The sequence below is a fragment of the Sphaerodactylus townsendi genome, linkage group LG02, assembly GCF_021028975.2.
Source record: "Sphaerodactylus townsendi isolate TG3544 linkage group LG02, MPM_Stown_v2.3, whole genome shotgun sequence".
In the NCBI taxonomy this organism is placed as follows: Eukaryota; Metazoa; Chordata; class Lepidosauria; order Squamata; family Sphaerodactylidae; genus Sphaerodactylus; species Sphaerodactylus townsendi.
The window spans coordinates 65,836,546-65,861,684 of record NC_059426.1 but is presented as its reverse complement, the minus strand read 5'-3'; the positions used below and the strand labels follow the sequence as shown (position 1 = coordinate 65,861,684).

The window sequence follows — 25,139 nt, the reverse complement described above, 5'->3', positions numbered from 1 at the left end:
AGGTACACATTGCAAAGACTCTTGTGCCTCCTGTGTTGCCACCACAAGGACTGTCAATCAGACATACGGCTGAAGTTCTGTGCCTGTAAATTTTCCCAGGTGTGTCTGGACCCAATTTAGAGCAGAACCTTAAGGGAGAGGGAGCTTATGCCCCCTCCCCTGGACATGGTTGCTCCTCATGGTTGTTTCAGGTCAGGGAAATGCCATGGGGAAAGTCTTAATGTTGATGCACAGAGGGAAAAAGCCCTTGGTGGATAACAAATGGAAAATGCACGTTTTGGTCAAAAAACCCCAAATCTATGAAGAGGGGGGAAAAAGAAGGAAAATGTTCTGTAAATAGCAAGGCTTTGCATACTGTTCATGATTGTGTTAACTTTTTCTAATTCAAAGAAATACACAAGCAAATAGATGGAATGGGGTGCTGTGTGGTTTCCAGGCTGTATGGCCGTGTTCTAGCAGCATTCTCTCCTGATGGTTCGCCTGCATCTGTGGCTGGCATCTTCAGAGGATCTGTAGAGAAGTCTGTAGCATGGGAGTAACAATGAAGATAGCAAGGTCAATAGGTGAATTGTGACTCACATGCCAGGCTACTCTATTCAGATGGCCTCACCTTTTGACCTCACAGTATATATACTCCACTTGCTTTCCATTCCTACCATCAGATCCTCTGAAGATGCCAGCCACAGATGCAGGCAAAACGTCAGGAGAGAATGCTGCTAGAACACGGCCATACAGCCCGAAAACCACACAGCACCCCAGTGATTCCGGCCGTGAAAACCTTCGACAATAAATAGATGGAATACTAACCAATGAAAGGACAAAATTACAACATTTTGAACATTACAACTAATTGTAGCATAGTCAATAGGAGAAATTAGGATACCATTATCACCCCCACCCAACCATATAGTGTCATTTATAAACCCTGAATAATTGGGATTGGGACTGGACGGAGGCAGGTACTCAAGGTATTTTGTTGCCACCAAGGAAGGTACCCCAAAGCACCACAGGGGCATGGCTTAGAGTGAGGCAGTGGCAGTGCAGGCCCAGGAAGCAACAAAGGACTGAGAGGCTATACCCATTGTTTCCTCCCAAACCACCAGTGGCCTGAAGCAAACCTGCCTTCAGTGCTAACGCTACCTAGGAGGAAGCTGAGCATCGTCACCATTCTGCCATACCTAGCAGCTGCTTGGGAAGCTTGGGCAGAGAAACAGCTCTTGGTGAACAGACCTGGAGAACAGCCTTCAAACTATGAAGTTGTGAATGGATTCATAGGGAGTTCTAGGCAGCGGTCCATTGGTTTTAACATTCACATTGGCTACAAAAATGCAGCAAGTAAAACTATCCAGTACTGCAGTGCAATCATAGAAAAAACTCCACCTGCTGGGTTTCTGTCTGTCATGCAGGCACAAGAGTCCTGACAAAAAAGTTCCTATCCTAATTCATAGATGGCAAACATCAGAAAAGCAAGATGGGGAACAGGATGAGGTTTGACTAGAGGAAACTAGAGGGGCCAGAAGACACAGAGTCCTCTCTGTCCCATATTCTTTTGCACCAGCTTGCTGAATCTATTGTGTTGCTCTGGAACCAAATCCCTGTTCAGGCACCCTTATCTTTATTCATTCCTAGCAGTGCAAGGAATACAGCACAAAGTTCTTCATGACTTTCATATTTTTTAAGGAAGTATATTTTCTGCATTTTGGGGGAAGAACATCTCTCTGTTATATTTTCCCTCCCTGCTTTCTGTGCCACCATTTTTTAAAAACTAGGTTTAGACAGTGCATTTCTGCTTCTTGTTTTTCGTCACTGCTGGTATGCTTGGACAGAACATTTCTTAGCATAACAAACGGAACACTACCAGAAGCAGGGCCTTTGCAGTTGTAGCCACAAGGCTGTGGAGAAACTTCCAGGTAAAGTTCAGTGAAAGGTCCCAAAGCTGTAATTTATTTGGCATTCTGGGCATTTGCAATGATTAGTTTAATAGGATAATTGTTGAATTTATGTAATGGTTTTATTTTTAATTGTTGTTAATGGTTTGATTTCAGTGACCTTACAGTTGTGCATAGGACTACACTAAAATGCTTTGTTTGGTGAGGAGCTTATACATGTTTTAAATAAATAAAACCATAAAAATGTTTGGCATTTAGGGTACAAGATGGAAAGCTGCCAGTGAAAGAGGAAGAAGCAGGTGATTTTTCCCTGATTCCACACTCATTGCTGCAGAGATCTGTTCTGTAGTATGATTGTTCTGACTGCAAGAATCCCAGACCCTCCAGAGAGGATGTTCATGACAAGCAGCAAGAAGGAAGGAAAAGTAATGGAAAGATCCATGTTCTGCTATGAAGAAAAAAAAACCTTTTATCAAATTATCTCTTGTTAAAGCCATGGTCTTTTGTTAGAACCATTGTTTTGAATATAAATCAGAAAAATGTTGGATATAAATAATGATGGATTAGAAACCAATATTCACCAAAAGACTAATTAACAGAGGCGTATCAAGGGGGGAAAGCACCCAGTGCACTGGTGTGTTCTCTTCCCCTGCCACCCTCCCACCATGCCCTGCAATGCCCCACCCTGGAAAGCCCCACGCCACGCCCTTACAGGGGTGTGCCCCCGGTGCGTTGCACACCCCCTGTCCCCTCTGCTAATTAATGCTTTTTGAATCAACATGAGAAAAAACGATCCGAAGTATTATGTTTAATATCTGTGAGGTAGTCCTTACATATATGAAAATAACTTTGTATATAGAATATAGATTGTACAAAGTTAGTCATAACAAAATGTTGGAAATGTGGCCAGATTTCAGCAGATTATCCACAGATGTGGTGGCCTGTGCCATTATCCAGTAGCAATAGAAGATAATTTAGAAATGAATTGAATGATGGGATCTAGAATTACAAGAACACATAAAATTATTTTGTTTGCAGTTCAAGCCTGATACACACCTACACTTTTATAAAGTTTCCTCTAAAGAGGAGGAATGTTGTCACTAAGAGGAAGTTTTCAGGAATTTAACTGGGGGAATTCTCTGGATTTCACCATACTGCCAGACCACGATGAGTAATATGTGTGATCTCTGGGCAAAACCCCTGCAAAGTGCAATTCCTGGCAGTCCTAGCCGGACTTCAGCAGGCAGAGCTCCTTCCTTGTTTGATAATAAATGTTTATTGTTCCTATGCAAAAACCAGCTGGACTCTAAGATTAATCAGTTTTCTGTCCCTGCGTTCATATGTGTTTATTCATGCAGATACGCTAGGCTTGCCAACTTTTTTTTTCTGGCTGGATTCTTGTGTCTTTGATGGCCATATGATAAGCAAAAACTCTCTAAGTCTGCAGATATAATAATGGGAAGGCTATCCTTCATGAATTTATGAAGATCCTTCATGAATTTATGAAGACCCAAGTAGTCTAGCTGTGGTTTCCATGCTGTAACATGACAAGCCTAAAAGAGGCAATGAGAGTCAAATGATGCGGCTGGCCTCTACTCGGGCCAGGGCTTTTTCAGCCTTGGCCCCTGCCTAGTGGAACACTCTCCCTCCAGCTGACCGGGCCCTGCGGGATCTTGGTGAATTCCGCAGGGCCTGTAAGACTGAGTTGTTCCACCGGGCTTTTGGAGTGCCCAGCCGCTGATTAGGTGCCCCTTCTACTCTATTCCTCCGGTTTTCGGAGTCCCCCTGTCATCTAGGGGACCCACTTTTGTTACTGTCTTGTTCCCCCTTTTTTGGGAGGGTTTAATCTGGGGTATTGCTGACGCCATTTTACTGAATTATTGCTGCGTTTTAAATATTTAAACTTTTAAACTTACGTTTTAATTTAATGGGGTTTTGTTTATATACTGTATGTGGAATCCATGTTGTACACTGCCCAGAGCCCTTTGGGGATTGGGCGGTATAGAAATCCCATAAATAAATAAATAAAATAAATAAATAATGATTGGATTATTTATTGTATGCATTTTAAAGATTTTATGATTATCCAGTCTTCAGTTGAGGATCTGCAGGATGAAAGTTTTTTAAAAAATAATTCTTTCTCTCTCAGTATACTGCTACATATACATATTACATAATTACGAAACCAGCCATTTTTTTCTGAAAGGCTTCCACTTTAGTTTTATTAGTTTTATTATAAAGATAATACAATAAATATAACAGGCAAAGGCATAACTACACTTGAAAGGGTATATTAGCCACAGCTAAGGCGTGGGAACTACTTGTTCATACTTATCAATGCAATCTTAATGGTGGTAGTGAAACCAGCTCCATTGCAATGCCTTAACTCTTCCTGAGTAGCTATAAATGGGATTATGATGCTGAAATAAAGCCCACGGGTGCTTATCTATATCTGCGTGACTGAAATGTGTTTGTTTTGGGGAAGTAGCCTTCTGTCACTGGGTGAGAACCCTCTGATTGCAAAACTTCTTTATCACACTGAGTGAAATGAGGATGGCTAGTCTCTCATATGATGCTGAACAATCATCTGGATCTGCTGAATCACCATTAAAGAAGGGGTTGGGACCCAAGCCAAGATGCACAAAACAACAATTCAGTATTTCTGATAATCTCACGCGTGAAGACAGATCTGTCTTATGCTGCATGCCTAATTAGCCACAAGTGAGATAAACCACGCCACTGGGTTAGAACAGCTTCACCTTTTTCCTAAGCACTGAGTAAACTGAGGACACCTCAGTCATGTTGTCCTCCTAAGTACTCTTACACCCTTCAGAGTCCGTTGACTTCAACAGGCTTAGAAACATGTCATTCTGTTGAGGATGGACCTGTAACAGACTTGAGGTCAATACAAATCATCCTCTCCACTGCCTACCAATAGGTGGCACTTTAAGAAGCAGAAAGGAGGAGATATCAAACATAAGAGTTTTAGACAAAGCTGCCTCGGTCTGGGTCCTTCACCGTTATCCCTTATTGGGGGAAAATCACTTTCTTGTCCCTGCAGTTATTCCTTTGCTGGATAAAAAGAACAGTTGACACAGTTGCTGGTTCCAACAAAGCCCATCTTCACAAGAGATCTGAGTTCGACTCCATAGGCAGAGCTTATGTGAGGATCCATGTGAGTTCAGGATGGGACTCTTGAGCTGCCTGGAGAAGAGGCACATGGTGGGGATTTGGGAAGCTGCTCTCAGCTGCCCTGCACCCTCAGCCACAAAGATGAGTGGGCCTGAGAGGATGCCATGAAATCCTGAGCACTGGCTGGCCAAGCAGCTCCCTGCTGTTGTTTGCCTGTTCTCTGGATAGCTTGTCCGTCGGGGCAGGGCTCTCTCCACCCTCTGGATACCCCAAAACACTGGCCGCCTCATGCTTGGGGCTGGGTTCTCCCTGCCTGCTCTTGCCGCTCCTCACTGGCTTTTCTGTGGGGATGTGCTGTTGTGCCTTTCAGTCTTGGATCAATTGATCTCTTGGGTGGGTGGTGGGTGGTGGGTGGAGAGTCTCTGCTGACCTGAGGCGCAGGAGTCAAGTCACCTTGCAGCAGTGCTGGCATGACACCAGTGCCAAGGAGGTGCAGCACGGATGAAGAGGCTGGGCATGGGCCAGCCAACTAGCCTGCCAGTGGCTTCCTCCCTTGCACAGGGGTGCCCCAGTCACCCCAAGTCTAATTACAGTGGTGCGGCAGGCAGTGTAATGGTCCAGATCCTTGCTCTTGTGGGGGGGAGAGAGTGGTGGCCAGCCAAACACACCCCTCATGTGACCCACTCAAGTGGGCCTTGGGACTCCAGCACCCTCATGCCTCTCATTACACCACAGTAATAGGCAATACTGTTACTGGCACGAATTAACTCGATCTTGGCTGCCAGTGACACATCACTGCATTTAAGAATCTTATCTAGTTCCTTCATGGCTTTCCTTCCTAGTCTCAATCTCCTTCTGATTTCTTGGTTGTAGTCTCCTTTTTGGATAATGACTGCAGTCAAGGAATAGAAAGTCTTCAACAATCTCAATGTCCTCATTGTCGACCCTAAAACTGAATAATTCTCCAATAATAATTACTTTTGTCTTCTTGATATTCAACTACAGTCCTTTTTTTGGCCCTTTCTCTTTTAACTTTCAGCAGTAGTCATTTCAAGCCTTTGCTGTTTTCTGTCAGTAATGTAGTACCATTGGCATATCTCAAATTGTTTATATTCCTCCCCCAATTTTCGCTCCATCTTCATCTAAATTTAATCCATCTTTCCTTATGATATATTCTGCATACAGATGGAAGAGATAGGGAGATAAAACACATTCTTGTTTAACACCTTTGTCAACTGGAAACCATTCTGTTCCTCCATATTCTGTCCTAACAGTAGCCTCTTATGCAGGGTACAGATTGTGCATCAAAACAATAAAATGCTTTGGCACACCCATTTCATTTAAAACTAGCCATAGCTTTTTATGATCCACACAGTCAAAAGCTTTGCTGTAATCTATTATTTTCTTCGGAAATTCTCTTGTATGCTCCAGTAACCAATGTAAATTTGCAATATGATCTAGTACCTCTTCCTTTTATGAATCCAGCTTGAATTTCTCAATAGTGTCACTGCCCAGTATACATGAAGTTGAAAACATTTGTGAAAGTTTTTTTTAATGTTGCTTTTTTGTTATACTTTGTTTAGTGGTAGATTAAATTTCCAGCATTTTTCTTTTTGGGGGGTGGGGGGTGGTAGTCTAAAATTGGATACAAATAAAATCATACAAGGAAAATTCTGATGAGTCTGTTGTAAAGTTTTATTATCTTAAGGAATGGATATTTTTAAAATGTCACATTCCAAAGGTATTTTAATTAGTTACTTCTTTCACATCAGTTTAATTGGATTCTGCACAGAAATCCTAAGTATTTCTGCTTATGCCAATACTCCAATATTCAATAACGGGTTAATTCTCTGCTCTCTGTAAAACAATCATCTTTTCCATTGGACAAAAAGCTTCCAAGTACCATGCAGAAACAGAGTCCATGCAGAGAACCATGCAGAGTTTTATTATTCACTGACTGTTCAGACACGGCTGCGAAAGGGGCTGGGCTTGTCAGATGATTGAAAGGACCGACATGGAGGGTTCTGAACTGAAAAGGGGGCAAAGTACTCAGCTGCAAAGGTGACCACATTATCTGGCTTACGAAGGAGCAACAGTTGTAAGAAGTCTGCCAGCAAGTTACTGAGCTCTGGATGACGTCGTACATAGGTAGCATGGCTTGCTTGCAACTCTTCCTGAGGGAAAGAAACTAACATGTTAGGCAAATGACCACCAAATGGAACAACAGGCAGGGCTAAATTAGGCAAGGCAGTGAAGTAGGTATAGATTTTTTATGGGGGGGGGGTGTTTCGGGGGCAAGGCTACGCCCCCACCTGCCCTTCTCCCTCCCCTCCAGGTAGAGGGGTAGCTAGGGAAAATGGAGCCTGGTGCAAAACCTGAGGTTTGTGGGCCCTCCATGGGTGGCTGCTGTGATGCTGAAATCCACCCCCCAAAAGCATCACTTTCAATGGTGTTTAAATTAGGCAGCCCAGATTCTCCTTTTAAATCCACCTTAAAAGGAGAATCTGGGGTCCCCAGTTCAAACAACATTGAAAGTGATGCTGTTTGGGGGTGGATTATCCCCCACCCTGAAACAGTATCACTTTCAAGGTTTAATCTGGGGACCTCAGATTCCCCTTTAAATCCATGCTGAAGGGGTTGGATTCAAAAGGAGAATCTGGGGAAATTTTGGGGGTCAATTTTCCTGCTGTCAGGGGTGCAATTGTTAAGCTAGCAGCACCAAACTTTCAGGGTATCTTTAGGAAACTCTCCTGATGATACCACCCAGGTTTGGTGAAGTTTGATTCAGGGGGTCAAAAGTTATGGACCTCCAAAGGGGGTGCCCCATCTACTATTAGCTCCCATTGGAAACAATGGGGGATGGGGCACCCCCTTTGGAGGTCCATAACTTTGGACCCCCTGAATCAAACTTCACCAACTTGGCTGGAATCATCAGGAGTGTCACCTGATGATAGCCTAAAATTTTGGTGCTGCTAGCCTAAAACTGTGCCCTTGCAGGCCAAAAACCAAAAAACCTTTAAAATACAAAAAAATCCCACAAATGGTGGGCGGAGCTTCAGACATGCAATGGGGGGAGGGGTTGAACCCGAGAACCCACCCCTTACCTACGTCCTTGAAAGAATTAACCTTTCCTCTCCTGTTTTCATCTCCAAACTCCTGCCTCTGGTGAAGCAAAAGCAAACAGTCCCTATGCTCCAGAATGCTCAGAACTTAGATGTGGCATTCTTGTCCCATTCTCCATGTTTATCATATTATTTTTGAAATAGCTATTCCACAGTTTCATTCCCATGGCTACAACTACACCTTCAGCACTATATGATGCTGGTTCTCACTTAAAGCCATTTTACCTTCTCAAGAAAGCTAGTGCCCCATGCATATGTATTCCTATGGATCTCTCTGATGTGGTTCTTTGTATTGTTCTGATCCTTCTTTTTCTGTGGCCAGTTGCGCGATATTCCAGTCCCTCTTTCAGCAGTTCTGTATCTCTTTCCTAAATTCCCATATCCTCCAGTTCAATAGAGGTTCTCTACATCTAGTATTTCCCTTTAAAACAGAATCTGAGTTTGTTCAGTCCTCAGGGTTGACCTATATAACAACCTGCATATTGGAAGCAGGACTCCACATGTCAGCTTCTCTTTAATTACCACACAACTCACCTTTCTGTCTAAGAACTGGGAATACAGCTCCACATCCTCCTCCCAGTCCAGGGGTATTTTCCCAAAGACTGGACGAGGGTCTGGTTCATCTGGAAAGGGGTAAGCATTGCGCAAGAATTGTTAGGAATATGAGATTTGGAGACAGCAGAACAAACACGGTAGGAAATTATAACTTGGCACAACTTTTAAGCAATGAATACCCAAATTAAAAACTATTCCTGCTATTTTACCCAATTCATTTGTTCTGCTCCTAGATAATTTGCACAATAGAGATCTTATCAATCTCCTGCCACACGGGAATTGCATGCTAAAACCCAACTGGGATATCCTACAGATTCTTCTTTACCTATTTCAATGAGAATGGGCATCTGCATGATCAACATGATGTCTGGGGACCCAACCTGAACACGACGAGACAAATGCCTGGGTATAGGAAGCAAGACAAAGAATTTATCAGCAGGACCCTTCAGTATCTTCTTATGTCACTATAAGAGCAAGGCAAGAGCCCTTATGGACAGCTGCAGCATGAGACTCCAGGATGCACTATGAACTGGGACAGATAGTGGGACAGACAGTGGGACAGACAACTGAGGAAGACAGTGGGACAGACAGTGGGACAGACAGTGGGACTTAATGGGACAGACAGTGTTTATGTCTATGCCTTCAAGCACTCTGAGGCACCAAGAAAGAATACAGCAGCTGTAGAGACATTTCATGTCTCTATTTCATTTCATATTCACCATTTTCATTCTCCTGACCAGAGCTGGTGAGAGAAGGTGTGGAAAGGGGGCCAAAGGAGGGGATGCTCTGCAGTGGCAGCACACTCAGTGGCTCAGAATATATAGAAGTTCAGGCAACATATCCAAAAGATTGTTTGAAGTATGGTTCTTTATTTGGAATGGGGAACTAACAGTAAGGGAATCCAGAGCAGGCAACTGGTATAATATACAAGGGAAGAGAAGAAGAATAATTACTCTGTACTAACTCAACATTTTTTCCAGTTAAAGCAAAAAATTAAAAGAACACCATGGTGCAGAATAATGCCCTAAACTCCACTCTCCAAAGCATCAATTTTCTGCAGGGAAACTGATCACTGTAATCTGGTGATTAGCTGTAATTCTGGGGGATCTCTGGGTCCTGCCTGGAGGCTGGCATCCTCATGTAGTACTAAACACTAAAATACATACTAGTGCCAACTTACAAGGGGGAAAAACATTTGTTTTATGAGGGAAGAGGACATTAATCAGACTGCATGCAGAAAAGGCTGGGCAAACTTACCCATCTGGCACAAACTTACCCATCTGACAGGAAGTAGAACTGCCAGTTCAGAGGTATCCCCTCTGTGGAATGCACGGTTCTGTCGATCACAAACACATCCACTTCTTCCTTGTTTATCCGCTGCTTCTGGAAACCCAAGGCCCTCTGGGAAGGGGTGAGGAATGATAATAAAAGGGAATGGGGAGAGGGAGGGGGTGACACTTAAGCATCAGCGCCCAGATTGCCATGGGAAACAAACAATGTTAACAACCAGTGGATTATCTATTTGGTTTGGAGGACAGCCCATTCGTTTTCACTTGGGTCCACTGAGGCTGGCTCTGGAGAAATGAATACCTAGAATAGGGCTTGATTTCCACTCCTATCTACTATCTTCCCAAACTACTACCTCACTCACTTCCCTTCCCTCCTGGGGCTCATTTTATCCATCGTCTCTTTAATTTTCTTACCCTTTCCAATAGCAGGGTGAGGATGACTCAAAGAAGGGGTGGAGTTACTAGGCTAAGATAGTTAAACATGAGGTGCAAGAAACCCACAAGGTCAATGGAGATCGTTCAGGCTGGAACCCTCACTGCTCCTTGAGCTTCTTCACATACCATCAAGATGCTTCCAGTTAGTACCCTAATTTCTCTGCTGCAGTGTGATTCTTACATAGATGGAGGTACAGATGTGATGGTCACTATCAAATGACAGGAAAATGGCATTCTCTGGTACAGTCTGCCTCCTGGCCATCACCCGCAACACCAGGAGGTTGGCAGACTCTGAGACTAGGCCGTGAAGAAGTTCACAGTTATAAGGAGAGCTGTTGACGTGGATATCTTCCTGTGGGAAAGGAAGAAAGGGAAATACATTGCTCACAAAATCCCAAACCATTACCTACTTAGCAGGCCATATTGGAGAAAAGATGGTGGGGCTTGGAGAAGCAATCCAGGCATGAACTATCAATTCGATAGCCTTTATTGGCATACAAAACAGACTAATTTAAAATACAGTTAAAATGGTAAAGATAACTTCACATTGGTCAAGAATTCAGTTTACAGACCTCAGCCAGAAACTTTGCCACTGCAAGACAACCATTAAAATCATTACAGTTTAAAAGAATGGTTACTTTGTCTGGCCCTGGGTGGGCCTCGATAGGATCAATGACCTGAGTTAACAATCTGGATCTTGGTTCCTGGTATAATGGGCAGTGGAGAAGGATATGCACAATAGAATCCAGCTACCTCAGGTTACAGGAACATAACCTCTTATCGCTTGGTAAGCCCTTGAGTCTTCCTCTATGGAGCGGGGATGGCACAATGTTGAATCTAGCCAGCAGGTATGCTTGCCTATGAATGGGATTGGTAAGCGCCAATGGGATTGCCACATTCATTGGCAAGCAGGATTTGTTTGCCAGTCTCTAATTTTTGGTAGTCCATTTCTAGTAGCCGCTCCTAGCTGCATGAAGTATCTTGATGGCTGAGTGTCAGAAACAGCAAATTCCATATTTTATGTATCAGTAAATAGGTTTCTGACAAAGAAAGGCTTTTGGCCTAGCTTCAAAATCAAATTGTAAAGCTCCAAAATTAGAATTAAGGAACGCAGTATTAAATACAACAACAAAAAAGTCAATTTGCTGTCTGTGACACACTGGTTTTTCACAAGAAGTTTGCTTTACTTACGTCTCTTTCAATAACAGTTTTTGTCACAACCATTTGGCCTTGGCGTTTCACCACATGGGTTCTGGTTTCCACTGGATGCTCCCTGAACTGCAGGAAACAGTAAGCACAGCAAGATGACACACCCATGATATGCTCATGTTAATGTCTAGGCCACAGGATCTATGAGTGAATTAGGCCAGGAACTGGCAAAATTGACCAAACAGAATGAACTAGCTCCTTCCTCTAAAGAGCTCAGAGTGATGCACTTGGTTCTCTTTTATTTTACCCTGACAACAACTCAGCAAGGCAGTTTAGGCTGGAAAAGAATGATTGTCCATGGTCATCTAGTGCATTCCATGTCACAGTGGGGATTTGAATTCAGGTCTCCCCAGATCCTAATTTGACAGACCACTACATTAAACTGGCTCTCCTAGATGCCTGAGACCATTTCTTATTTTCAAACATCTTGAAGTCCTGGGATAGGAAAGTGCAGGAGTGTATTCTTCAGTACAAATTGAAGGTGATATGGTAAACCTGAATGTGCAAAAATAAATCTGTAATAATTAATATTACCTAATATGACCTGGGAAGATTCCCAGATAGCACATGCAATTAAGGCCTTAGACTGGATCTAGCCCCTGAGCAATTTATCTCATCATCTTCTGCCTATCCCATCTAATACCTGATTGTGGATTTGTCTGTGAGAGTATTAACTCTTTAACAACCCATGGCTCCTGGTTCCACAAGCTACTCTGAATTGCTTTTAGTTTGCTTTAAGTATATTTTTGTCACATGTATCACTGATGTGCATCCCCTCAGTGAGGCAAATAGCATTCTTCTGGGACTGCTGTATTACCAGAAGTGGTGGGAAGTCTCTCCCTTTAAGTGTGAGGAAATTAGCTGGAGCAGACGGGGTAACACATGGTCTTGATTGCCTATGTATACAGGAGTCAGCTTTTGCATAGAAATATGCAGGAGCGTGGATAAAAGTTCAACAATTTTTATTAAGGGATAAAAATGGGGGTACAGAAGCTCACAATAAAACAGCAGAACACACACAGTCCTAGGATACAGATCTAGGATAGATAAGAAATATAGGGAGGGGCAATAGAATAGAGGTGTACCGCCCTAGGGACATGGGGACACCCATGTCCCCAGATGCATGCCTTTCGGTCACATGGGGGGTACGCCCCAGCTGCACGCACACCAAGCCCCGCCCACAGGAGCCAGCCAGCAGGGAGGCAAGGGGGCAGGCCTTGGCGGTGGGAGGCTGCGGTACCTGCCTAGACCATCCGTCGCCACCGCTACCTAGCCCAAATCCCCCTCTGTGCAGGCTGGCTTTCAAAAGCTGGCTTTTGAGGCCTGAAAGAGGCTGGGGGTGGGGCATGGCCCCACCTCCCCCTTGCACATGGGTGTGGGCTTGGGTGTGGCTTTTGAAAGCCAGCCTGTGGGGCGTGGGGGTGAGGGACACCTGGAGAAGGAGTTGTCTCTGCGTGCCATCCCCCCCCCCCCGATATGCCTCTGCAACAGAAGTTATAGTCACCTGATCCTGGAGAAGAATGGTCCGATAAACTGAACTGAGCAACCCATGCTTAGCTCTGTGGTACAGTATCCCAGACAGAGAGTTGACAAGAGATACTGAACACTGTCTATTGGGAAAGTAGGATTCTTGTAGGGAAAAATGGACCCTCAAGGTTATGCAGAGTGATCCTAAATCTCCCTAGACAAAAGAGATTTCCTGCTCTTGCTGGGAAGGACAAGACACAGACATCAACTTTAATGGTGGGTCAACAGTCTAATGGGTTTAGACATCAGCCTGATGTGCCCTTGGAAGTTAGCTGAAGAGATTGATAATGTAAAGTAAGGTGATACTCATAGGAAGAAACATCAGTTAGTACAATATAGGACAGGAAAACACATTAATACATCTGGTGCGTATGGTCCAGGGCTGGAAATGGGAACTCTCTCCACACAAGATCTTTTGTGTAGACTTAATCCTGTCAGGAAGGGTGTGAGAGGACATTATGCAAGTTGCTTTGGAGGGAGACAAGTCCAGACAAAGTTCTTTTTCCTTGTAGGCTGCCCAAAACAAGTTTCTCTATTTTGGCACTGCTACTGGGCATCCCAAGTTTGGCTGAGGTGGTAGAGGTGCCACTTTATTAAAACAGGGGACCTTGGTCCACCCTAGGTCAGTCTGGCAACAGTTGGAAAAAATGGCAAAGGGGAAGACCCCCAGCAGATACTCAGGTTCTATCTGGCTCACTGCAGAAAAGAAAACAAACTAGATACTTACTCTCATGCTTTCCTCCGTGTGCTGCTCCAGTGTTTCTAGCCTCGTTGTTACATAACCTGATGTAATAAGAGGAAGGAAACAAAGACAGTGTCATCAATGCAATCCTTCTATTCCTTTAGCATACTCCAGCCCGGTAACCTTGCTTCCATATGCAAGCTGTTAACAGTTGCAGAACCACCAACACCAGTAGCAATCCACTGTTATCACTGGAAAATACACAGACCTCAGAACATAGGAGCTTTTCCTCTTTATGCAACCAGTTGCTGGTATTCATGTCACCAACATCTATCTTCCATAATTTCCTCTGCTACAAGACACCCTCTGTTTGAATGAGGTTCCACTGGGGAAGCCATAGTGAGAACGCTCTGATGTTGGCTGTGTCCTCTCAGTCACAAGTGCCTGTGTGGGCGAAGTCCTGTTGTCCTAAATTCTTCATAACCTTCATGTTTGTCTAGTTTCTCAGTGGCCAAAACATGGCAAACATGGGGGAAAAAAAGGTAAACAAGGAGGCAAAAAATCTGTCTCTCATGCAAACAAGGGATGTGCAGGAAGCTTGTTTCCTTGTTCAGCAGACTCAGAGTGGTGTCTTGGGCCATGGTCCTCCTCTGCAAGGGGAAAGTGTGCGAACCTTTATAGTTCTGTAGGTTCATTGTCATCTCCTCACTCCTCCCGTTTACATGTAACTGCAACTCCTCCTTTCCTTGGCATCCTGACTTGGACACAAGGATGTAGGTAAGGGTTTTTTTCCCCACAGGTTCAACCCCCCCAGTACATGTCAAAAGTTCCCCCCTCCTTCTCCCCCTCCCACCAGCTGGGCTCCCAGACGACAGTCCCTTCTCCCCTCCCCTCCAGGGAGAAGAGACTGCAGTCCCCCACCTCAGAGAGCTGCTTTTATAAGCACTGAGGCCAGGGGGCAGGGCTTGGGATGGGTGGGATCATGCCCCCAACCCCACCCCATAAAAAATCTATAGCTACGTCACTGCTTAGACAGATGGGGTACAAACCTTATACCCTGTAAAGCTGAATGGCATGCACTCCAAACAGGGGTGACTCTTGCATAAAATAGATACTGGGAAAGCTTGCATGAAGAGATTTTTAAATAGAAAATAACATCTGGAAGAAGAATACCCTTGAGGTGTCTTTTTCCCATTTGTGTCCAACATTTTAGAGAATTAAAAAATAAGTGGAAAGGTATAAATAATTTAATGTCACATGAGTGACATTTTCCTTACCTCAACCTACATACCATCATAGGGCTCTTATTGGCTTTTCAAATAAATCAATAATTGCTAGATTACTATAGAATTATAAAGGCATAATTACCTATCTCCACAACCTTTTCATTCCTCTGAATTCCCAGCTTTCATTTTTTTAAAAATGAGCCAGTTACAGAGACGTGCCTTTTCCCTTGTATCTCCCTTATGATGAATAGGACTAGAAACTGACTTTTTATATGAAAGTAGGGAAATAAAAGGAGCAAGTAGCAGATGGTTATAATGTTTAACTCAGTAATGACTTTTGGTTTTTAAAAAGCTAGAAAAAACCCTTCAGGAGTGCAACAGGGGAAACATTCTGGGGAAATGGAAGGTGAGAGAAGAAAGAGCACACAATCCCCCCATGTGGACACTCTGTGCCACAGCAAATATCTGACTGACTTTACAGTGTCAAAAACAAGGAAATGGAAAATTCTCACAGTATGGATGTAGCTACAGGCTTGGATCTTATATTCTTGGTCTGCTTGTGGAAGGCACATCCATTTGCTGAAGGGATGTGTGTGTGTGTGTGACTGTTCTCCAATACTCCCCTCCCCCTGCAGCTCTTCACTACTATCCTCATGATGTTTCTGGGGGTGCTGCTGACCAAAAGGGACATGGAAGGCTGCGGCAGAAAGAAGCCAGTGGGATAGTCGCTGTTTTCAACATGCTACTCCACTCACAATGCATAGGATCTGAGCCTTAACGTTGAGATCCCATGTCCTCAGTTTTAAAATCCAGGTTTTGAAAGCTGCCATATTGGGTTCAAGAAGTCACAACATTTCTCTTTCCTCTCTACTGTTCTCCACCAGAGGTTACCTGTAATAGATGTTGTGCAGGGTATGTTATCAACCGTCCCTTTGCTTTTTGCCTGGACCAGGTAACAGTTTTCTTCACACCATTCGTCTAGTGAATAGTGGGACCACTTTACTGAGATGGAGAATGTTCCTATTGTCTGCCCATTCTCTGAGACAGCAACCAGTGTCTCTTCAAAAAGACAGGGCTGGATCTCATCTGTTCCTGAAAGAGTCAGACATGGAACTGCATCACTCAAAAGAAACACAAGGAATTCTACGTTTCCATTCAAAATGAAAAAAAAAACCATCCCTCCAAAAATATTAAGATTTCAGTCCAGCAGAACTGCCAGGCTATGGGAGGCAGCTGCTCCCACACCATGGAGGGCACGGTGGAAGGGAGGCAAATAAAGTGCCTCCTGCCTGGCCGTTTGCTTGGGAGTAGCTCCAACCCGGGATTTTTCAATACAATCACTAGTCCAGTGACTTTTTAAAAAATTGGTTGGGGAAAATAAAATGGGCCAGACTCGTTATGGAGGTGGGCCTGTGTGAAGCCCACACCCAAAAAAACAGGTTTGTTTGTTGGCCTGTGTGGAATGGGCCAAAATACAGATACCCCTGGCTGACACTCACAAACATGCTATAGAAGACATCTGTAGATGATACCCACCGATGAGTGAAAGGAACTCTATTGCACTCTTGCTTGCATTTGGGAATTTTTTAACTGGTGTATCTTTCACGGTCTCCAGTGACTTTGCCACATGCTTTGCAGACGGCAGATTCCCAGCAGCCATGGAATAGGAATATTTTCTAAAGATTTGTAGTGAGGATTTCTGGAAAGAGGATATGGATTGTTCAGGCACAATGAAAGACACTGTCGTGTTGTTGAAGGCTTTCACGGCCGGAATCACTTGGGTGCTGTGTGGTTTCCGGGCTGTATGGCCGTGTTCTAGCAGCATTCTCTCCTGACGTTTCGCCTGCATCTGTGGCTGGCATCTTCAGAGGATCATCTTCAGAGGATCATCTTCAGAGGATCATCTTCAGAGGATCCTCTGAAGATGCCAGCCACAGATGCAGGCGAAACGTCAGGAGAGAATGCTGCTAGAACACGGACTTACAGCCCGGAAACCACACAGCTCCCAAAAGACACTGTCATTAACATTCTTATCCTAACAATGTAAGACTTGCATCCTAACAATGTATCCATCAATGTAACAATAACGGGAATTAACCAGCTTGTAGTGTTATAGCTATCACTTCTTATATAAGGTAAACTGGATGACCTTTCTTGCTGTGATGCTTTGTAGCTGCAATCCCCTCAAGTGATTAGTACATTTCAGATATGTAGGGTTGCATTGATGAATATGGTTTGGTAGTTCTTTTTTAAATGGCACAGAATTCAATTCTGATCCTGTCCTATTCCTACTTCCTACCTTTTATACCCCCCTCCATGTCCCCCTTCTAATCCAGTGTAGGGACGGAGCGAGAGGGAATCGCGCCCAGGGCACACATGTGCCCTGTGCCCCTGTCGGGGCGACCCCTGCCCCACCCCGCCCCACCCAGAACGCCTTGTTTGTTCGCTGGGAGGCCAGTTCCCGCATTGCTTGTGATTGACTTAGAATGCCAGATCAATAAAGAACTCAAATGTTACTTTTGGCCTGGACTTTGCAAGTTCCTTACACCTGGAACTCCCCGGTCATGGCCCGGCCATGCCCCCGCCCACCTCGGTGCCCGGGATGTTGCCTCCCCCACCCCATAGGTGCTATGCCACAGATCCAGTGTGAAATAACTGGGATGGTGCCCAGTCACAGCATATGTGAATTGAACACATGAAGTCCTTTCTAAGCTCAGCTACAGAGTTCAAATGCTGTGTCCACCAGCATGGGAACAATAAGTTAGCTCATTGGCTTGATGTGACGGTGGAACAATTAAAAATCCTAGCTCATCTACCTGTAAAAATGCACGCAGGAGCGTCAAACTGGATAGCACAGACTAGAATTTATCATTTGGTTACAAACCAAGGAGAGACACAACACAGAAATCAACACAATACTGACATTTTAAAGGATCCAGTTAGTCAATATGCCTAGCCTATGTGTCTTAGCACTGTGACAGTGACAACAGTATGTCACAAGAAACTACAATTCCCAAGATTCTTTGGGAAAAGCTGTGACAGTTAAACGGATACAAATGTTTCCCACACGATACCTTTCTGTTCCTTATCTTGCTGAGAGTGTAACAAAAGCAGTCTCCTCCTTCCCTGAAGTAAGACTGGAAATGGATGCTTTCTCTTTTGGCAAAGTTTGAATGGCTCACAGCTTAATTAACCATAAATCTGAATATGTGATTGGACAGAGTACAGCTGCAGTGCCACTCGGCTTCCCTTCACCTACATCCTCATGGAGCAATGTACTCTACAGTGCTATCCCCAATAGCATTAAGCATCCCAGTTTCTTTTCAGTCCGTCTAGAAGGAACCCCAGAAAATGAGCTAGGAGAACAAAAACAAGCCCTGACCCCATGCTGGCACCCAGGTGTCTCCCATTCTGTAGACTCACTGTGTTTTCGTTCTGTCCCAGTGAGGAAGCAGTGTATCCACAGGTTTCCACAGCAACAGTGTCCTTCTCTACCTCTTAAAGAGACATGGCTTTGGCAGAGTTGATGGTACACAGTACAGGTTTCTTAGGATTCAGGAAAGAATGCAAAAACAGACTGTCATCTGGGAATTAGGAACAGAGATTTTGGCTACAAGCATATGCCAGAATATAAATGTTACATTTAAAAGCAAGAATCTCATAGCATCCACTAGCTGCCTATGTGACAGCTTCAATTAACCTTTCAGGGTTTTTTTTTTAGCAGTTTCTCCACTGGGGCAGTGAGGACTGTTTTGCCTGAGTGGGGGTATCTTTGGTGGCCCCTCCTCTTTTATAGTACTACCCACCTGAAGAGGTAAGCAACTATGCTTAAAAGCTTCTGCAAACTGCCTCAGAGTTGTTTAAGCATACTCTTAGTTGTTAACTGAAAAGTTAGACAGGCTGTTTTAAGTAGTCTATATTTTTGTATTTCACTTTAATCTCTTTGGTTTATTGCTGCAAAATGAGTTAGGTACCATGATCAGGAAGAAAAGTGGGGCATAAATATTTTACTGTATAAAGGGCCAGGCTTTAAGACTCCTTTTTGATAATTACAGATGGCAGGTATGTTAGTCTGTTGCAGCAAAGCAAAACAGGAATATAGAGGCACTTTACAAACTAATACAATTCCTTTTGCTGCAACCTCAAAAATCTTACTGGACTCTAAAGTGCTACTGGAATCAAATCTAGCTGTCCAACAAAAAGGAATGCTTGTTTTTCATACTGTTGCACAGCCAAATGTGATGTATCTCTCACATAAAACATTTTCAAAAGTCCTGTTCCAGTGTCAATGCTGAGATATACAAATAGCTACTTACCAATGTCATTGCCACAGAGAAAAATTCTCACTGGATTTATTCTTAAATATGAGAATGACAAACAAATGACATCCAGGGTAAAACAAAATACAAACAAGAAGTAAACAAAAAATGCCATTGTGGAAAACAATAAGGGAATTTGAGATAAGAAGGTCTGGATGAGCTGGGACCTCAAAATTCAGGGAACGGCCAGGATGAATATGGGTCACATCCAGATGGAAGAACAGACCTGGAGTGTGTGTGAATGAGTGAAATAAGCAGACGAGTTATTGGCCATATGTATATTTAAGGGGGTTCTGAACTTAAGACATTATATTATTGTGATCATTGCAGACAGCGCTGGGACCCAAAGTGTTAAATCAGACCTCACAGAAGTCTTCAAATTGCCCTATGCCCGTGGTGGCGAACCTTTGGCACTCCAGATGTTATGGACTACAATTCCCATCAGCCCCTGCCAATTGGCCATGCTGGTAGGGGATGATGGGAATTGCAGTCCATAACAACTGGAGTGCCAAAGGTTCGCCATCACTGCCCTATGCCTTGTGGATGCTATTCAAATGCTAAACATCTTAATGCCATAGCACCTGGTGGGCTTTATACATCAGTAGTACAGAACAGAGTAGAAGAATTATTTAAAAAACTAAAATTGAACAAAATGAGGCTAAAAAGTGGTGTGTGAACCAGAAATGAAGCACGTGCTATGAAGGCTTCTTACTGACAAAAACCTTTTACACGAGTTTCTTGGGGGGAAATGAGCAAAGGAGTAATACATAATAGCTACTATTTTCAGTGCATCGTGCTCATTTATACACTATGCATTATTCCTGAGATATAGGTGAAAAAACAGAATGTAGACAAACATCACCTTTACAGAGAGCTCAGACTTGTTCCCAGAATTCTCTGGTAGAACATCTGCTCAGAGCAGAAATCACAAATATGCTAGTTCTGCTTGTGTTGAATACTCCCTCCTTCCCCAGAACTTTCATAGCATTCTATTACCACATCATCTAGTGGCCTTTGCAAGAAAAACATTCAAGAAATATTCCCAAGCAGTCCCTACAAGTGAGGACATTTTTCTCAATATGTCTGGAAGAATTTCACAATTATACATATTTACTTTTGAGACTTTCCTCAACAAGCAAACAGGTGACAGATTAACATAACAAAATATTAACATTAGTGAAGCAGCATCATGTCTCTAAAGCATAAAACAGAGGGAATTTTGATTAGGACATGGCTATCAATAGACAGGGTGGAATGTTTTGAAGAAGATAGCGGATTCAAGAGAACAGCAAATGATCAGTTACTAGTATTTAAGAACATAAGAACTAGCCTGCTGGATCAGACCAGAGTCCATCTAGTCCAGCACTCTGCTATTTAAATTCCACTGTTATATGTTTACCAGCATGGGTGGGTGGAAGGAATAATCTCGAGCTTCAGATGGTTTCCACATGAGAACGGGCTTGTGTGGCTACCTAACTACCAACACAGAGCAATGGCAAAGGGGCTTCCACATGGCAGATTTCCCTGAAGTTTCCCTGCTTAAGCCTCCCAGTAGCAGCCATCTCCCCTCACCAGGGCAACTGAGGCTTCTTCAGTGCTTTTTTGAAGCTGCCACTGGACTTACAGTCTAGAGATCAGTTGCAATTCCAGGAGAACTCCAGGCCCCACATGGAGGTTAGTAACCCTACCCCTGGTGCAGGGGGGAGGCCACTCTGGGGACAGGGTGGCAAAACCCAACCTTTCCCACCCACACTGTGACCTGGCTTTGGTCTATTATGCATGAAGTGTTTACCCAGTGGCTCTTTTCCCCACAGTGGGATTCTCCCCCTGTGGGGCATCCTTAGGTGAGTCAACCATGTTGCCTGCTGTCTTTTTTGTTTGTTTGTTTAAACAGAAGAAAGAAACCCTATGGGCCAGATTGCGGGGCCCAACAGTGGTAGGAACTGCTATTGGGAGGGCAGAGGAAGGGGGGAAGGTAGGAGGGACAAGCAAAGCTGAAGCAACATAGGAAAAATTATGCTTTTGGAGGCATTAGAAGCTGCGGGGCTTCTCTGATCTGCCTCACAGTGAGTTCTGGAGGGGAGAAATATGGAGCAAGAGGGGAGCAAGAATCTGCCCTGAAGGGAATGTATGCTCACCACTGAGCAGCCCATAAGTGCATAAAGGGCATTTATCTTTTCCAAAACTTTGCAGTAAAGCAGTGTTGAGAAAGACTGGAGAAAGTTGGGGAACCCCTGGGAAGTGCATGAATGCACCACAGTTCTGTGGGGAAGCAAGAAAAGAGACTGTTTCACAACACCATAGAACTTCTGGTAGATAACCTATGTAGGAATGACCTCCACTCAAGTAGTTTTCTCTAGATTTAACAACACAATCCTAAACAGGGCATCAAACTACATAACTGAAAAGCAACAAGAAGGAAGATCATAAAGAAACAAAAAAGACAAGTTTAAGGAGCCAACAAGAACACAAAGACCAAGAAGATGAGATGTAAGAAAAATCTAGCAAATATTTAAAATCAATCAATGCTTTATTGACCTTTTCTCTTTTTGATTTTGTCCCAGTTAGCACTGTTCTTATATTCATTTCTTCCAATGGTCATTCAATGTTAATAATTTTAATGTAACCAGATTTGTTTTAAGCATGAAGTGGCACTGGCAATTGCATACCATGTCCAGTGTTACAACTCCCCCTTGCAAAGGAGGAGAATTTGGTCTAAACAAACAAGAGAAAGTGTAGCTGTACAGAGATGCCAAGTCATAAGCAACCATGAAAGATCGATTTTTTTAAACAAGCAGTTGGGTTAATTTTGAAGGTTTTAGTTGTACTCCACTGCATTTTTCTGGTGTTGCATTATTCTGTTGTTGCTCTCCTTCCTTTCCTCTGTCTGCCTCTTTTTCTTTTGGAATTTTCTTTTTCACATAAATGGCTCTCTGTTGTTGAGATTTCATGTAACTCAAGTTGTTTTAATTATTAGATTGTGATTTTACTGTTGTTTTTATTCATTGTATACTGCTCAGAGCCCGTCAGGGGTGGGCAGTTTATTAAATCTAAAATAAATAGTACTCGGGTCTAGTTTAGCTTCTCAATATTTGACTGGGCAAGCAACTACCACATTTTGGAGGGGAGAAGATGTACTACAAAAATGGTTTACTTTACTGAAGACAAATGATCTCATAGTTCATTCTTATCTGCATTCATAGTTGAAGTTGGAACTTTACCTATCATCACTCTATTAACTCAGAAATATTCACAAAAACCAGTGCAAGAAAGACCTCTGGAATAATAGTGAATGTTGTCAAAACATACAATGGCAAAAGGAGAAAATGAAGGTATGCTTTGGGTATGTACAAATCAGTCACAAAGTTTGCATACCTTTTAAATCATGACAATTTTCTAAAACTTTGATATCTCAGTTATTTTTACATCCTTGTTCTTCTGAAATGTTGCCAGATTATACTCCTCTGCAGATCAGAATCTGCCAGTTAGTGTTTTGGGACGCTGATGTTACGATCAATAGAATTGTCAGGCAACCTGATGGAAGAATGTTGATACCCCAATGTTTACTCTACAACTATTCTCACAGTTGTTTAACAACAATATTAAAATGGAGTATGAACCCTTCCCCAGTAGTAGCCAGAGGGTAAATAACCTGTAGAGAAACATGGACGTATGTTGTGTACAGAAAAAATAAGACAGGCAGCAGAATGCATGCCAGAAAAAAGAGTTCAAGACAGGAACAGAGAAGGATTGACATAAGCCAAACAAGCCAGAACCAGAAAGAGAACTGAACTACTGGCAGAATCAACAGAAGAACCAAGTTGGATCTAGGACTGAGCTATAAATCTTTTTTTTTTAAAGGAGACATGTCAAAAATAACCCTTTCTAACTTGGGAAGAGCAAAACTGGAACATCAGCTGTAGATTAAATACACACTTGGTGAGCGAACCTTTCCCTAACCTTCGCTTTCGGTCTTGAAATCTCTTCTCCAGCTAATCCCTTTTCTTTATTTTTATTTTTTTTCCTCTGGGTTTTTTTTTCTCCTGAAGTGCCAAGAAAAACAAAGGGGAGAAGGACACAAGTTCTTTCAGCACACCCACCTGTCTTCTTTTATCAGTTCTGCCTCAAACTGATATATAGGAATTTGCACAGCCTACAATCTAACAGAATGTCATGACTAGAGAGAGCTGTGAAAAAACAGCAAGAGCTAAACAGAGATTAGCAAGGGAAGATGATCAGAAACAGAAAGTGTAATTTAATAGATTATCTGCACAACATGAGAATGGGAACCTAAACACTGAGTAAGGGAAACTAAAGTTCAAGAGAACAAGAAGTCCAAAGGAGATAAGGAAGAGATAAGAAAACAGAAGAGCACTAAAATAGCTAAGGGAAGCTATGAAAACCAGGGGGGTGGACAGAATTGCTAAAACCAAGACCATATGAAGATTTTACCACCTTTTGTGAACTTTAAACAAAGTCTGAAAAAGTCAGGACAGTGTAAATGGAATGGAAAGAGTAGGAACGATCATGCCTTTTGGCTGAGAATGGGTTAATAAAGCAAAATGGGATTTGCTAAAAAAAACTTGAATAAAATATTTTAGAAATGAAAACACTGGAAAAAATTTTCGTTTCAAAAATATTTTATTCAAGTTTTTTTGTAACAAATCCCATTTTGTTTTCCAATAATATTATTTATCAAATGTCCTTTTTTGTTCTGAGCCATACTGTTCTTCATGCACTTTACCTGTTAAAAACATGCTCTTTCAATGTTTTCATCTCTCAAATATTGCTGTAAAGTTTTTTTTAACACAATCCATTGGCGGTCACAATATTATTTACTGAATGCCTGCTCTAGCCTGTTGTAACTTTTATACCATCCCAAAAATTGTTGAGCACACTGCTATTCTAATAACCTAGTGTGAATGCTCATACTATTCCTTTAATATTTATTTTGTCATTTTGTGCTGGAACGGTACAGCAGAAAACGGTACAGCAGGGTCTAAAATGCCTAATAATATTTAGAGCGGTTCACAAAATGGCATGAACACAATGAGGGGGCAGACTATCTGCCACCACCCTTGATGAACAGACATGATCCGATAGGTGCTTGATACACACGTGCTATTATTATATTACCTTTCCAAATACAGTAGTTGGGATCCGTCTAAGTGTTGGGAAATGCACAAGAATGATAGCTGAGAAACACAGAATTAAGATCCCCTAGAGATCACTGCCTAACTTGAGTCGCTCGTATTGTTAGGCATTGCTATACAATAGGACTGATCTGGCCATGATCTCTCCTAATCCAGTTTCTCATTCCGGTTGTTGCAATATCACCAGTTGATTTTAATATTAATAATGCCCTAAAATACCAAAGAGACTAAAATACCAAAGAGACCAAAAAAGAATTATACTATTGTTGGTTTAATCGCAATCATTATTCATGATAACTCTTGCCTTACAGAGGCCCCTTCTGCACATGCAGAATAATGAATTCTCAATTTCAGAGTACTTTGCAGCTGGAGTTTACTGTGCGGAATAGTAAAATCCACTTTCAAACAGTCGTGAAAGTGGATCGAAAGTGCATTACTCTGCATGTGCAGAAAAGGCCTAATTTTTGCACCCAGCTTCCCCGCCAGCGTTTCCAGCGCCCTCCATAAGCGGGGGGGGGGGGGGGGGGGCGCATGCCAAGCCACTTGGATTCTGCAGCGCAAGGGAGCCCCCACGCGGCCACGGCACAATCGGCGTTCCTTC

At 43.0% G+C, this 25,139-nt stretch overlaps 1 protein-coding gene across 2 annotated transcripts; it reads right to left on the bottom strand.

Moving 5' to 3' along the window:
- Positions 1–6,707: 6,707 nt before the first annotated feature.
- Positions 6,708–24,606, bottom strand: LOC125426994 (ciliogenesis associated TTC17 interacting protein). Of its 2 annotated transcripts, XM_048485940.1 has the most exons (11): positions 24,522–24,606; positions 18,490–18,612; positions 16,603–16,765; positions 15,958–16,158; positions 13,886–13,941; positions 11,614–11,700; positions 10,604–10,774; positions 9,975–10,099; positions 9,024–9,100; positions 8,678–8,766; positions 6,708–7,195 (listed from the first exon to the last, which is right to left on the bottom strand). In XM_048485940.1, the coding sequence occupies exons 3-11, from the start codon at positions 16,724–16,726 to the stop codon at positions 6,983–6,985; spliced, it is 1,143 nt and encodes a 380-aa protein (XP_048341897.1). In that variant the 5' UTR covers positions 16,727–16,765; positions 18,490–18,612; positions 24,522–24,606; the 3' UTR covers positions 6,708–6,982. The 2 variants fall into 2 exon arrangements, with proteins under 2 accessions (XP_048341897.1, XP_048341898.1); XM_048485941.1 differs by lacking the exons at positions 18,490–18,612; positions 24,522–24,606 and adding an exon at positions 18,449–18,488.
- Positions 24,607–25,139: the final 533 nt, after the last annotated feature.